Source organism: Halichondria panicea, chromosome 1 (genome assembly GCF_963675165.1).
Source record: "Halichondria panicea chromosome 1, odHalPani1.1, whole genome shotgun sequence".
Classification (NCBI taxonomy): Eukaryota; Metazoa; Porifera; class Demospongiae; order Suberitida; family Halichondriidae; genus Halichondria; species Halichondria panicea.
Window position 1 is genome coordinate 8,934,324 of NC_087377.1, and position 13,925 is coordinate 8,948,248.

A 13,925-nucleotide genomic window follows, 5' to 3' on the forward strand; every position below is an offset into this window, starting at 1 on the left:
TACACACTCACTGAAGCCTCCAGTGTCCTGACAGTGTAATCAGCCAGTATTTGCTGATCTGTAATGGCCACTGTGAATGGTCCAAACTGCTTCTTCCCAGAATCTGGCCAGTATTGTTCGCACTTTATCTTGTTGTTCTCCTCGAGGTTGGTGAGCATGACTATTATGGGTGGTCTCTCCTGCCACATGAGACGCCAAAAGTCCACCAGAGTTCGTGGTAGCGGTCCTATATGAGGGGAGGGTGAAAACATAATAAAGACTGAAATTTACACTGAGCAATATTTCGATTCACTCATGCTTAAATCTGCAGGGAAAGCAACCTAATCCAGAAACTGGCTGGACACAAATATGAATATTTTAATGAATGAATATTAAAAGTTTTACTATTACCGGTACACATTTTACCACTGACTGACTACAGCTAGTCTATATTCATATTAATTAAAAGTGAGTACGGGATTTTTCGAACAGCACTTTCTCCCAGTACAACAGGACATTCTGCACAAGGTTTCAAAGCAACAATAATACTTCCGATTTGTGATTGCTTTCATGTGGCAGATGACCTCTCAGGCTGCATATACGTACTTTTGTTACCTATTATAGACACAATTTTGCCATCTTATGAAATGGATGTAGCTGTGACATGACTATTTAGATCTACGGAGAGTACTATTACACACCTCCTTCAACTCTTCAACTCTCCAATTTGATCTCAGGTTAAGGTATGCTAGTTTATATGTACTGGCTAGACCTATACCGTAGACCAGGAGTGCATGAATGTATATTGAAGTGAGTGGGTGTCAGATACTCCTATTCATGCACTCCTGCGTAGACCTATAGACTATATACTGTAGGCATATTATAGGCTCATACAACACTGCAGACTATACAAGGCAGTGTTGCCATTTTATCACTGACTCACGAATTCTAAAAATTCGTAAGCAATAATAGCAATTATGCGTTTATTCCAGTCCTGTCTTCTCTTCTTACCTTAAGGTGACATATTTTCACAGGTAGATTTGTTTGTGTTTTCACTGTTTAGCTCATTTTGCTGGTATTAAATTCTGCTATTCATTAGCGTTTCTAATTACAGTAGAACCTCGCTAATCCGAATAGAGCCGGACCAGACCCCATCCGAATACATAAAATTTCTGGAACAGATGTCATTGAATACATTAACGAAGACACTTTTGTACATGTGTATTACGATATTACTGTGCATGGCCAGAAGGGAAGCTGCTAGCTACTTTTATATCAACTTTCTCTCCAATACAGTGAGTCTTGTGAGCTCTCTCTTCGTTTTCTTTGCAGTGGCCGTTGTCAGAGCAAGGATTGAGCAGTTTATTAATAAGATTATTGCTGATTCAGCAAGATCCAGATTAGCGAGGTTCTACTGCATGTACTCGCAAGTGGTTTTAATGAGATTCATTGCATTTTCCAATTATCTGCAAGTAAAAATTTTTGCAATTTTACTATAATTCATATAGAAATTCACAGAAATTAATACTCGCGAAAATATGTCACCTGCTTCTTTATGTTTCAGTTCCACTATCTATCTTTCATTATAACGGTACTGAGGCTAGAAAATATTTGCAATGTAAAGGATTGGCCGGGGGAACCACAAAAAAGCGTGGAAACAATATGTCCTGTGAGAGCATAACTCCAATCTGTTATAACGTTCACATGTATATGTACAGCTAGTGTTGATACATTATCGTATATACTATATGTATAGTGGGTAATCTTTGTGGGGTAAAAAATTCGCTATTTTCGTGGGCAAGCTGACCTCGACGAACATTTTACTCACAAAAACATAGGCGTAGTTTACCGGAACGCATGCAATGCAGTGCACGTAAGGAAGCAAATAAAATTTTGACTTATAAAAATCACCGCTGTTTTTAAGTTCAACGAATTTTTTACCACATGAAAATTACCCGCTATACGGTACATGCATTAGATCACAATTGACACCAGGTCACCATGCATAGATGGACTGCATGTGTGTTAATCCACGCTTTTAGGCTCTCAGCCAATAATTATCCTAGCAACTTTTTACAGAATTGCAAATGTTTTTCTATCCAGATCACTTTATGGTTTCAACTGTGCCCACAACAAGGTAAACAATGACTCCTCGATGCCCATACAAGGTAAGGGTAGACACTTAATTAATTAGTAACCAAGGACCCACCTTGTGTTGCTATAAACTTTTTAGGCTTCTTGTACCCCTGAGAATAGAAATAATTTACATGAGCTGGTGGACCAGTATTGCGTGTGCCAGTATAGACAGTTCATATACATGTATATTGCAGAGGCGTAGGAAATGCAGGGGCTGCAGCGGCCATAACCGGTGCACTTCTTGAGCTATTATTATCTTGCAAATATTACAAGGGCCAAAAATCCGCCCCCGTTGGCAATCATTGTGCACATGTGCAGTATTCAGTGTAGACATGGTCTCTAGTCTAGATTACAACCTTAACCATCCAAGATCTACCCTCTATTGCCTGCTCACTTGGGCTTCCTCACAATTCAAGGCACACTCACGTCTACATAGCAGGCATTGATGTAGTCACTCTGGCAGTCCTCTTGGCTAGGGATGGGGTCTAGGATAATGAGGTTGTCATCATCTGTAGGAAACCAGTGTGAAAACACACACACGAATACACTTGCACAGTGCTAATAATGACCTCTTTGCTGGCCATCCGCCAGTACTGCATGTACATACATGTAGAACTGCTAACTCTCATGATATACACTCACAGACAGCAATGTTGCCAAATCTGTTGTTGAGTCTGTTCTCAGGAGTCACTGAAATAATCACTGGATGACCCCTCTCCCCACTGTCCAGATTCTGAGAGTGTGTGTGCATGTATATGTGCGTGTGGTGTGTGTGTCCGTGTCCGTGTCTGGTCCCATTACAATAGCACGACTGTGCTATCAACCGTGTGTGTGTAAAGTATAGTCACCTTTACCACTAATGATTGTGCAGGCTGTCCAATTGCTAGTAGACACACTCTCACGCCCACACACACAGCCAGTATAACATTACCTTGTAAAGATCTTTGAACTTCTTATTGCTGCTGGCATGGAGGTCAGCCACATACGCTCCAAACTCTGTCACAGGTATGGGGGCGTAGTCCACCCCCTCCATCCCCTCACTAGCCTTACCACTCTCACTCATCACTGTTACCTTGACGAGCTGTTGCGTTGTTGACCCTGAGGCTCCAGTAACCACCAGTTTATACACACCTACAGAGTACGAGTAAACATTCATTTCAATTTTCATTATGCACAGTAAACAATCACTGTTTTCTTATCAGAACCTCTGGTTATGTATACATTGCAATTGTACATACACTAAAGGCTGTAGCTAGCCTAAACATCTTATGACATTGAAAGTATATAGCGTGTGCTCACCAGTGGCAGGTGCGTTATGTTATTAAAACAGTACATTCCCATGACCAGTACACAATCTTGAGTATCAGTATACATGTATATACTCACCAGCATGCTTAGCCTCCACACTAGAGAAGGATACTCCACCGTCCTGGTCCAGTTCTGTGGCATAGTCTGCAGTCACCTTCCTACCATCGTGGTACCAGGTGAGACTGGGTGGAGGGTGACCTCCCACCTTCACCCTCAGATACACCTCCTCCCCCTCCGTTGCATGAGTATCACTAGGAAACTCTACTATACTAGGCTCTGTATAGGACACAACAATATTACAAAAATAGTAAAAGTGGTTTTTCGTACCGTTGACTTTCTCAATGGTGGCTTTACTGTCTTGTCTGTTGCTCTTCTTGAAGGATGCTTGATAGGGGGTGGGGCGAGGGGGAGATGCATGGCGTGGGGAGGGGCCGTACTTGGTCTGGTTGCCATGAAGTTTCCTGTAGACAAAGCAACACATTATTACATGCACAAATAATTATTTTTATGATAGTCTTACCTCCAGAAATAGACCCCAACAATGATACCCACCACAATGACAGCGGCTAGAATGAGTAACACGATGACTACACCTGCTACCACACCTCCTGTGTTGCTAGCATCAGGGCCTGTGGGGAGGTTGCTAGTACATGGTCAAAAAATTGGTCACAATACAACTGAACCCACTTACCTAACTGCACACAGAAAGTTGTGTTAACTCCAGTGCTGTCAGGAATCACACAGCAGTAGGAGCCAGTGGGGCCTGACACAGACCCTCGACGATGGAGTCTGAGTGCACTTGTATTTCTAACACTGTACAGCAGATCTGTGTCTGAAATAGTAATGTCCAGATTTCTTATAATAGCTGTTCCATTCGGTAGTAGCCAATCTCCTAATCCATTGGCACTATTGGGGTTATCTTGTCCTGTACAACAAATAGTTGAGTCAGTTTTGCAAGTCAATGCTGTCTCAGTGGTATCTCCAATGGTGTCTATGGAAACCTGTGAGTTATTAGTTGCAAATTTGGTGGTTCCCACGGAGACGTAGACAGGAGATACTGTAGGTGGGGGATTGTAAGTGCATTAGTGTACATTGTACTAGCTTACATTGACAGGTTGGAGCTAACCCACTCCACACTCCATCACTCCCACAAGTCCTAGTGCTGCCTCCATTGAGAGTGTAGCCAGTGTCACAGGTGCAGGTGGCCACAGTGTCCACTGGTCTCAGACTAGCAGTCCCCATATTGTAAAGAATCATTCCATTGGTCAGAGCAGGGAGGTCGGAACAGGTGGTGGGTGATTTAGTGGGTCCTGTGTTCACTGTATCAAAAAAAGTGAAGCAGCTGTTAAGATGTAGTAGAACTAACATTGACAGGTAGGAGCTGTTCCACTCCAGGTCCCATTCTGACAAACTCTGACACTCCTTCCACCTCCAATGAGAGTGTAGCCATTGTCACAAGTGAACATAGCAATAGTATTATTAGGTCTGTTGTCAGCAAGTCCACCAGCGTAGGTAATGCCTCCATTCATTAGTGGTGGTAAATCAGAACAAGGTCCTGAAATAATTATACACTCAACAAATACAGTACTAGTCGATTTACTCACGCTGACAAATTGGACCTGACCCACTCCAGCTCCCACTCACACAGACCCTAGTGGTGTCCCCTCCAGTGAGAGTGTAGCCAGTGTTGCAGAAGTATGTAGCGTTAGAGAGGAAAAGTCTGTTATTAGTGGATCCATCACTATAGGTAATCATCCCGTTGGTCAGTGGGGGTAAGTCAGGGCAGTTAGCTGTATGGGAGACGATATGCTCAACAAACAAACAGTACAGAGTCCATTCCACTTACGCTGACAAGTTGGAGCTGACCCATTCCAGCTCCCTCCAGTCACACAGATCCTGTTAGTGTCTCCTCCAGTGAGAGTATAGCCAGTGTTGCAGGAGTGCACAGCACTAGAGAGGAAAGGTTTGATGCCAATGGATGTAGCACTGTACATAATCGTCCCGTTGGTCAGTGGGGGTAAGTCAGGGCAGTTAGCTGTATGGGAGACAGTATACACTCAACAACAAACAGTTACATGCAGAGTTCATTCCACTTACACAGACACACTGGAGCAAACCCAGTCCACACTCTATGTATACCACTCCTACAAGTCCTGGTGGTACCTCCACCAATAGTGTAGCCAGGGTTACAGGTGTAGGTGGCCACAGTGTTCACTGGTCTACTGTTATTGGATCCAGCACCACCATAGTCAATATTCCCATTTGTCAGTGAGGGTAGGTCAGAACACGTCACTATGGGAACAGGTACACACTCAACGTACACAATATTACAAATTCAGTCATTCCTTACTCTCACACACTGGAGTTGTTGTTGAGCTCCACTTTCCATCACTCCCACAAGTCCTCACTGGCACTCCAACCAGAGTGTAGGGAAGGAAGCAGGCGTAACTGGCTGTAGCACCCACTGATCTGTTGTTAGTGGATCCACCAGTATAGGTTATGCTTCCATTAGCAATGTCCGGGAAATTATCAGAACATGTGACTGACATAGGTGCAACTGTAGGGGGGGAATAAAGGTTATGCAATGGAATAGGAGAGTTGTGATGGTTTCATAAACTCCTGAGGTGAACACATGCATATATACTGGCTGGCAATGATAATAATTTGATCCACTCACTCAGGTTAGCACAGATGGTCATATCTCCCAGTGTAGTTGGTACAGTACAACAGTAGGACCCGGTTGGAGTGAGGGGATTGTTAGCCTGTCTACGAGCCAGTCTGATGACCTGAGCAGCATTCCTCACAATGTAGAACTGCTGTGCAGCGACTGCATCATTGCCCATTATCATACTCCCATCAGGATACGTCCACTGTCCTAGTGTTCCATTACCATTGTTGTCAGACACATTTCTACAGCAGGTAGTGAGGTCACTGTGACAGGTGAGAAAAGGAAGACCACCATCAGCATTCTCTCCAATAGTAGTGATCAAGATATAAGTATTGTTAGTGGTGATGCGACCAGATCCCAGTGCCAGGTAGACTGCATGGAATAAAACGCAATGTCAGATTACAAGCCAGTACACATCTAATCAACTATAATAACCTTGCTGTTCCCCTGCCAGTACAGCGAGCCCAGAGAGCAGAACCACACACACTAGTCCACACAGCATGGAGGTCATGGGTATAGTCTTTCTTCAATGGTAGACAGTTAGTAGGTATCCCTAGCTAGCTTGCTATGATGTTAGCTAAGTACAATACCTTGTGGCCTGTAATTATAAGTACAGTATTGCTAGCCTTAAGGAAATTGATTGAAACAGTTTTGCCTGCATGCAGGTATTGGATCCCTACATGAGACCAATCAGTGTGCTCGCAGAAACTGATTAACTGTTATATAGTACACTATCATGCCATCGGCATGTTGTGTACACACTTTGACAATAAACACTGTCATAATAGTTATGTTATCTGTTTCTAGGCTATACAGTTTCTCGAAAATAGTGTTAGAAAGGTTTTCATGGATTCGAATAGCAGCCCTTTTGCAGCATGCATTGTGATGTTAAATTACTGCGAACATCATACCTCGATAATCCTTAAGTTCAGGGTGATTAACAATAGCAGTGGAAATAAAGAACTCTATGATATTGTACAAAAAGGAAGTCAGTATCTCTAAGTACAATACCTTGTGGCCTGTAATTATAAGATTGAGCAATTTTCAATTATCTGTGAGTACAAATTTTTGCGATTTTATTCTCATTCGCAGAAATTTAATACTCGCGAAAATGTGTCACCTTAAAGGTATACTCAACAGAGTTCATGCATACAATTTGTTCATTTTTTGTGTTAGTATAGTTGTACATGCATATTCGCTAAGATATCCTTATAGTTGTCTTGTGAGGGGGAGTGGAACCTCAATACCATTACACTAACTATATAGCTACACATTGACTGTCTGTGGTGTGTTATGGTAGATTATATAAACTATATATACACTGAAAATAATAACAATCAACAATACAGCTCCTACTAGCTGATCGACTTAAAGCATTCACAATCTCTTGTGTTGGGGGAAACAACCTGGTACAGGCCCTACTAGGCTAGACTCACGAGCCGTCACCTTTGCACGTCAAAAATTAGACTGTTAAAACTATGTGCTGCAATGCTTGCCACTAAATGATGTGGAAACTCAAGTGGCTAGACCGCATGCAGTTACCACAAAATAATTAAATAGTGACGTTGAATGCATACCACCATATAGGCATAGCACACTCTGGGCATAGTATGCAAGTTGTCAACTTGAGTAGCTATATAGCAATAGTGTGAAAAGAAGGCATTCAATCTAGTACACGTAGCGAGCGAGCAGAATTCATAATATCGTGGGCCGATAAATGTGCATTTGCATGAAGCTCTTTTTTTTAGCACTTCATGCAAATTCATTCGCCTACGTGGTGGAATCAGCTGTTTTGCTGTTGCATGCCCTCTCTTCTTTACGCCCTGGGCTAATAGCACGTACTGGCACTAGAATACCTTTTGTGTAGCTAGTTTTGTGGTAGTCTAAGTCTAAGTATCACGTGCAGTAGACTGACGTCACGAAAACCACAGCCACTTCGAGTCTTATCGGATATGTGGACTGTACTTTGACCAGTCTACTTTCCGCTGTGCAAAAGTGACGACTGGCAAGTCTATACTACTATAGGCAAGGTCTGGCTCTTGTAATGGTACAAGCCTCCCACTATGTGAGCAGCAGATGAACTCACGACTGAGGGTACTGCCCCTGGCTTGTGGACCCTGAGAGCCTTGACCACCTGCAACACATCCACCACTCCCTCTGTCTTGCAACAATCGATGGTAGTAGCTACAGAGCAGTACATACCAGAGCGGGTCGCAGTGTCACTGGATAGGGGAGGTTATTTATATAAATTATTATTCAGAGAGCTATTCAATTATGCATCCATTAGATTTTAATTTGAACACAAAATTAATTACAGGCTCTCAAAAAATAGCTACCAAATCGGCTGAAGTCTACTATAGGTTACAGCACTTGTACGTACTTGGAATGGATCAATATATATACAGGCTTGTTTCCCATCCTTCTTTGAACCTTTATAACCTCTTCATTGACGTCAGTTACAGTCTTGAAGTTCTCACACTTTCCACTGCTCTTCCAGTTAGTGATGTGGAACTGAGTCAATTGATGGGCCCTTTGGAGGCAACAAGGAATAAAAATAGGTTTGAAGGCAACAAAGAGATGCATGATATACTTTTCATTGAGTACGCTCAGTTGCCTCATAACGAACCCAGCGTTGGTTTCTTCCCCCAAGTTATCGATGGTGAACTCACCAAAGGAGGTGACATTGCCACTCTCTGGCCAGTACTGGGAGCATTCTTCCTATACACACACACACTCAACAGGCTATTGGAGACCATCTCTTACCTTCCCATTTTCACTGAGTGGAGTCAACATCACAACAGCCACACACTTCCTGTCATAAATCACCTTCCAGAAGTTATACAGCTGAGTCCAATGGATTCTGGACAATGGTGTATGCCTTCTGGTGCTTGTAGCCCTGGAGGGAGGGAGGGAAGCATGAGAGTATACAATATAGGTCAAGGGCTCTAGTATAGTTGAACACTTGTATGAGCATGCAAACACAAAACAAAACAGTAGTCAGGTTGTTCTCCCTTCAGAATCACACGACTGGTCTCAGCTATTGTTGGGGACACAGTGGATGGATATAATGTATACACAGTTATAGCAGAAGTCCTTACGTGGCAGGTAGTCCATGTTCCTGTTCTTGGCAGCATTCTTAACAGCAATAGCACTTTGGGATTTGGAGTAACCTGTTCCAGAATTGGATTAGGTATTAGAATTCTGATTTCGATGGCTTGTGTTGGGACTGGACCCGACGATGGAACCGAAGAATGGGTGTGCCATAGTCAGGCACACCGTTATCACAGTAGGGGTTGGTAGCATTATGCTTGAGATAATTATTACCTATTATCAATGCTATTCTTTTATGCTCAAGTTAACAGCCGTTAATGTTCACGATATTATTACCTCCATGCATCAGTTGGCCGGGTTACTGTCCAGTGCACGAGGATACTTAAGCTGGCCCCCACTTTTCAAAACAATCTTGCTTACAGTTTTGTGTAGTTTGACACTCATCTACTGTTGGTATATAACGTTGTAGATGTCAAATACGCAGATTTTTGACAAAAAGCTTGTCCGTAATTATAACTCACTCACTTTGACGGTACCAAAAGTGGGAGGAGATTCAGGTATGTTGGCCATGAGATCCACCTCTCCTCCCCATCGTTGGTATACTGAAACATATATGTATTTTGTGCCTCAAGCAGTTTCGGGGCCTGCATCACAATGGAACCAATTTTGTTGGAACCTGCAGACAACTGCGAGAACTCAGTGAGTACCTCAAGACGAAGGCAGTCTATCTCTAAGTTTCTCACATCACAGAACATTTCTTCACCTTGACAGCATTCAGACCAGTGGCGTTTGCATGTAGAAGACTATACCTACAGAACTGTTGTGTATTACAATTATCGAAAATATACTGAATTGCACGATGCAACTATAATTATACAATAGTATTGTTTTATACTGACATGTACTTCATGTCTGTGGATTTTATATTAAAGTGACTCCAATCAGCCAGAAGTCAGTGTAACAGCATAATTGAGAAAAATAGGCTTGGGAACAAGGCTAAATAAATACATAATGATAAATGTTGGATTTGGAGAAAGTACATGTGCATGGCCCGTATCAGTATTTAATTTATCTGATTTGAATGGTCTCCAGTAGTTAGCGAGTGAAAGGTCGTCATGTGGTAAAGATGGACAATACACTGGGGATCTTTCAGCTCATATACACATGCATGCACACATAATTATATACTGAAATGCAAACTGAAAGCATGTCAGAATGCAAACACACTGTACACTGAATGTAAGGTAATGAATGATTCTAGTTTGTTTACTATCATTAAGCATCTGTATGTAAATAGCTAATGTAGACGTCCACCCTATTATAGCGAGCATGCAAGTTATAAATTAAAGTAGACTTTCAGGTTTCACAAAAACCTCAGGAGAGTTTAAAAGTATCACACACCATGCAGCCATGCATTCTGACAATAGTCTCAAATGAGTGTATAAAACATAATTATAACTAGTCAGTCATAAAAAAACAGAACACTTTTATACATAAATTAATACAAGGAGGTGAAATTATGTATATAATTTTTATACTGGTTATCAAATAATTAGGTTGACTAAATACGATATTAATACTGACAGTGACTCACTGTTTGATTCGAAACTAACTGAACTGCACATGTCCATAAGCGAGGTTTCCCTGAGTACAAGGGTCAGGTTTAACGATATCTGGGTCCTCGTATATTGCAACTGGTGGTTGTCTCATTTTAGTTTCAGTTTGCAAAGTTACCTTCTCAGACCTCCTCCACTTGTTCACTGCCAGTACAATAAAGACACCAATGGAGATTGCTAGAGCCAGGGTCAGCAGGAAAGTCACGATTACGGATATAACAGTAGTTTCTGAAAAGCACATAATTAAATTAATATGACATTGTAATGTAAAATTACTTTACCTGCACATGATCTAGAACACCACCGTATGCCCATGTTGTTCCACTGACCGTCAACACATGTCACCACAGCTGCTCCAGATACTGAGGCAAAAGTTTCGGTACAGCTCAGAGTAGCAGTCGTGAGGTGAGACACGTTGCCGCTAGTGACTTCTCCGTCAAGCTGGTAGGAAACACCATCTGCCAGGAAAGAAGGAAGGACACTTACAGCGCACCCAGCAATGTCAAGATTAGCATAAGTTCCGATTATAATCCCATTATGCATCAGAGTTGCACGATAACACAGGTTAGTGGATGAAGCCACGGGTGCACAAGCCGACCTCGGCATCAGTTGTATGGTGGATGTGCTGAAATCTGATGGAAGCAAGTCTCGACATACACCAGATCCTTCTTCAAACTGGATGACAAAGTTTTCACTTTGCTCAGAGACACAGGTTTGACCGAGAGAGAATGTGAGGCAATTCATTGTTTCCAGCGTACTCTCATCAACAATGAACGGGGTAACTATAACAGTGCATGTACATGCAAGATGGGTATCATATTATATAGAGGTTTTCATCAAATAAAGAGTTTACCAACAACTCTTTCAGATATTTCCGTGCTTGATCCAGCCGCATTCGTCACAGTCACAGTGAAAGTGTACACATCATTCTTCACTGTGTCTGTGAGCTGGTAGGATGAATCAGGAACAAACACTGCATTGCCACTGAGACCCCCTTGCTGAAGAAGTAAAGGTTATAGTCGGTGTACCAATTTGGGGAGGAACTAACTGAACTGTTGGGTTATTGGTGCTCTGAACCTGTGATGTGTATATACGTGCATAATTGGACAGTTACGTAAGAGATCATTCGCTTACGCCTTCCATCGCACTCCATGATCCACTGATTGGCAGTGATGAATTGGAACAGTCAACGAATCCAGTGGGTTGAGTCAGTACAGGAGCTGAAAATTAGCTACTGTATAAGAATACAAACTCTCAGATTGATGTTCTACTCACTTCTTATGTTAAACACCACAGGAACATCAACGCTCCTATTGTCCACTCCTGGACACACAGCACTGGTAGCCACCACACTGACAGTGTGAGACCCGGTGTAGCTTAATCCAGTCACATTGATGCTGTTGTCAGTGACAACCACTGAGCCACTACCTCCAACCATACTGGCAGAAATAGTGAACTCTGTCCCTTACGAAGAAGTTGAATCGTCCGGTAGTTGAGTCGACCACTGAGTACTCCATACTGTCAACAGTTGGAGTGGAAGGCGGGCCTGTAGTGAGACAAAAAGGATATTGTACCATTTCGCTCATGCATGCATATATAGCAGATATACCGTATACCGTATAGCGGTATATTTCGAGGGTATAAACTTTCGTGGAGTAGCAGCCTTTCTGCAGCATTGATGCATGCGATAAAATGTGTGGGTATAAATGTTCGCGGTACATGCTTAATCACTTAATCAGCGAAAATCGCAAACATTTATACCCTCGAAATATACACGCTCTACAGGGTAGTATCTCACCAATAACTTGTACAGTGAAGTTCCCAGCTTGAGGATCAGATGTAGAAGCACCAGCATAACAAGTCACCACTGCACCATTCAGTGACTGATCAGCTGATAACACAAGAATAGACATCCTTGTGGGTTGATTCATAGCACTGACCATATTAATGGTGAACGTTCCACACAGGGCGTCGGATGGGTTGGTAGAGTGAGTAGCAGTAAGAGAAGATAGCTACAGTCCCATTAAATGTGTAGTTGTAAGTCGTTTCTACTAGAGACCCTGAAATAGTCAAACAAGTGACAAATTAATTTATGGAATAAACTATGCCATAAATGATTGCAAAATAACCACTCACGGGGCAAACTCGATCAGCACAACTGTTATAGTAATTAAGTTCCACTCTCTCAACTCACTTGTATTTACACTAGTGTAACGACATCGGTTAGTGCAACGACATCGGTGCATCACAGAGACAGGTTAAAACTGAAGGTAAGCTGGGGTGAGGAATCTGGATGAAATATAGGGAAACTGAACCAGCGAACACCACAAAGAGTGTATATACTCAATGGTTAAAGCTTATTACATTACCTATATTACCTATAGGTCCATAAGAGAAACACTTCACCCAACAGCAGTAGCCGGAGGTCCCACTGGAGTCAGAGGTGTAACTGTAGGTTGGATGCTGATACAGTAGGGGAAGCCAGCTGCATTGACCTGAGTGTGAGAGTAGCTGTAGTTGCTCTGTATGTTGTGTTGGAGTTAACAGTGGTTGTGAGGGACTCACTGGTTCCCAAAATCAGTCACGACATAGCCAGTGATGCAAGTTAGGTAGAGTGTATATAGACCTACTGTCGATCCGAGTCCATACAATCATTGAGTCCATGCATTTGATTGACTGTGACAGTTACTCCATTAACTGATACCTCGGTATACAAAAACTCAATACAAACTCAATATTATAATCACACTTACCTGCATGTGAGATTTACTGCGAAGTTCACTAACTCCACAATATAGTGGAGGTGGTGTAAAGCTGTAGCTGTATCGACACAAGTCTAAATCACCTACCATCACTGGTGATGATGATCCTGACACATCACTGTAAAATGTTCACCAACAATTACCCTTGTCCCATGGCTCACCATTCATTTTTGGCTGTAGTGCTAGTGATCACCATTGCATGCATCAATTGATTGCCTGGGCCCAGCCAGGCATATAATAATTACTATTGATGACATCATAAACAATAGACCTAATTGCAGGAACAAGAGCACATGGTACATTATATATCTACAGGTGTGAGTTTATACATTTATTAAAGTTGCTTGAGTTTATATAGTTAGACACCTAGACTACTGCTGCCAGGAGCCTGTTCTTGGAAATTGG

The 13,925-nt window shown here is 42.3% G+C and overlaps 2 protein-coding genes across 21 annotated transcripts in view; both read right to left on the reverse strand.

Moving 5' to 3' along the window:
* The window catches only part of LOC135340597 (uncharacterized), a 93,996-nt gene extending 80,421 nt beyond the window's left edge, over nucleotides 1-13,575 (reverse strand). Inside the window, exons 1-30 of one of the 20 annotated variants that reach the window (XM_064537054.1) lie at nucleotides 13,324-13,528; nucleotides 13,137-13,253; nucleotides 12,953-13,047; nucleotides 12,557-12,818; nucleotides 12,034-12,304; nucleotides 11,893-11,978; nucleotides 11,612-11,835; nucleotides 11,040-11,540; nucleotides 10,737-10,986; nucleotides 9,850-9,959; nucleotides 9,668-9,786; nucleotides 9,190-9,261; nucleotides 8,472-8,987; nucleotides 6,527-8,313; nucleotides 6,101-6,463; nucleotides 5,774-5,980; nucleotides 5,521-5,715; nucleotides 5,270-5,458; nucleotides 5,028-5,213; nucleotides 4,790-4,978; nucleotides 4,530-4,742; nucleotides 4,115-4,480; nucleotides 3,944-4,052; nucleotides 3,751-3,884; nucleotides 3,502-3,699; nucleotides 3,047-3,246; nucleotides 2,758-2,848; nucleotides 2,542-2,624; nucleotides 2,189-2,225; nucleotides 12-226 (exon numbers count right to left, since the gene is read on the reverse strand). In XM_064537054.1, coding sequence (XP_064393124.1) covers nucleotides 12-226; nucleotides 2,189-2,225; nucleotides 2,542-2,624; nucleotides 2,758-2,848; nucleotides 3,047-3,246; nucleotides 3,502-3,699; nucleotides 3,751-3,884; nucleotides 3,944-4,052; nucleotides 4,115-4,480; nucleotides 4,530-4,742; nucleotides 4,790-4,978; nucleotides 5,028-5,213; nucleotides 5,270-5,458; nucleotides 5,521-5,715; nucleotides 5,774-5,980; nucleotides 6,101-6,463; nucleotides 6,527-6,602 — 3,051 coding nt within the window. In that variant the 5' untranslated portion in view covers nucleotides 6,603-8,313; nucleotides 8,472-8,987; nucleotides 9,190-9,261; ... (9 more) ...; nucleotides 13,137-13,253; nucleotides 13,324-13,528. Of the gene's footprint in view, nucleotides 1-11; nucleotides 227-2,188; nucleotides 2,226-2,541; nucleotides 2,625-2,757; nucleotides 2,849-3,046; nucleotides 3,247-3,501; nucleotides 3,700-3,750; nucleotides 3,885-3,943; nucleotides 4,053-4,114; nucleotides 4,481-4,529; nucleotides 4,743-4,789; nucleotides 4,979-5,027; nucleotides 5,214-5,269; nucleotides 5,459-5,520; nucleotides 5,716-5,773; nucleotides 5,981-6,100; nucleotides 6,464-6,526; nucleotides 8,314-8,471; nucleotides 9,129-9,189; nucleotides 9,960-10,736; nucleotides 10,987-11,039; nucleotides 11,541-11,611; nucleotides 11,836-11,892; nucleotides 11,979-12,033; nucleotides 12,305-12,556; nucleotides 12,819-12,952; nucleotides 13,048-13,136; nucleotides 13,254-13,323 lie in introns of all 20 variants that reach the window. The other 19 variants (XM_064537031.1, XM_064537009.1, XM_064537002.1 and 16 more) reach the window with 19 other exon arrangements.
* LOC135352486 (receptor-type tyrosine-protein phosphatase alpha-like) lies at nucleotides 8,103-9,897 on the reverse strand. The gene is made up of 5 exons (XM_064551663.1): nucleotides 9,668-9,897; nucleotides 8,855-8,987; nucleotides 8,682-8,809; nucleotides 8,472-8,621; nucleotides 8,103-8,313 (listed from the first exon to the last, which is right to left on the reverse strand). Exons 1-5 carry the CDS (start codon nucleotides 9,895-9,897, stop codon nucleotides 8,103-8,105), a joined length of 852 nt encoding a protein of 283 aa, XP_064407733.1.
* Nucleotides 13,576-13,925: the final 350 nt, after the last annotated feature.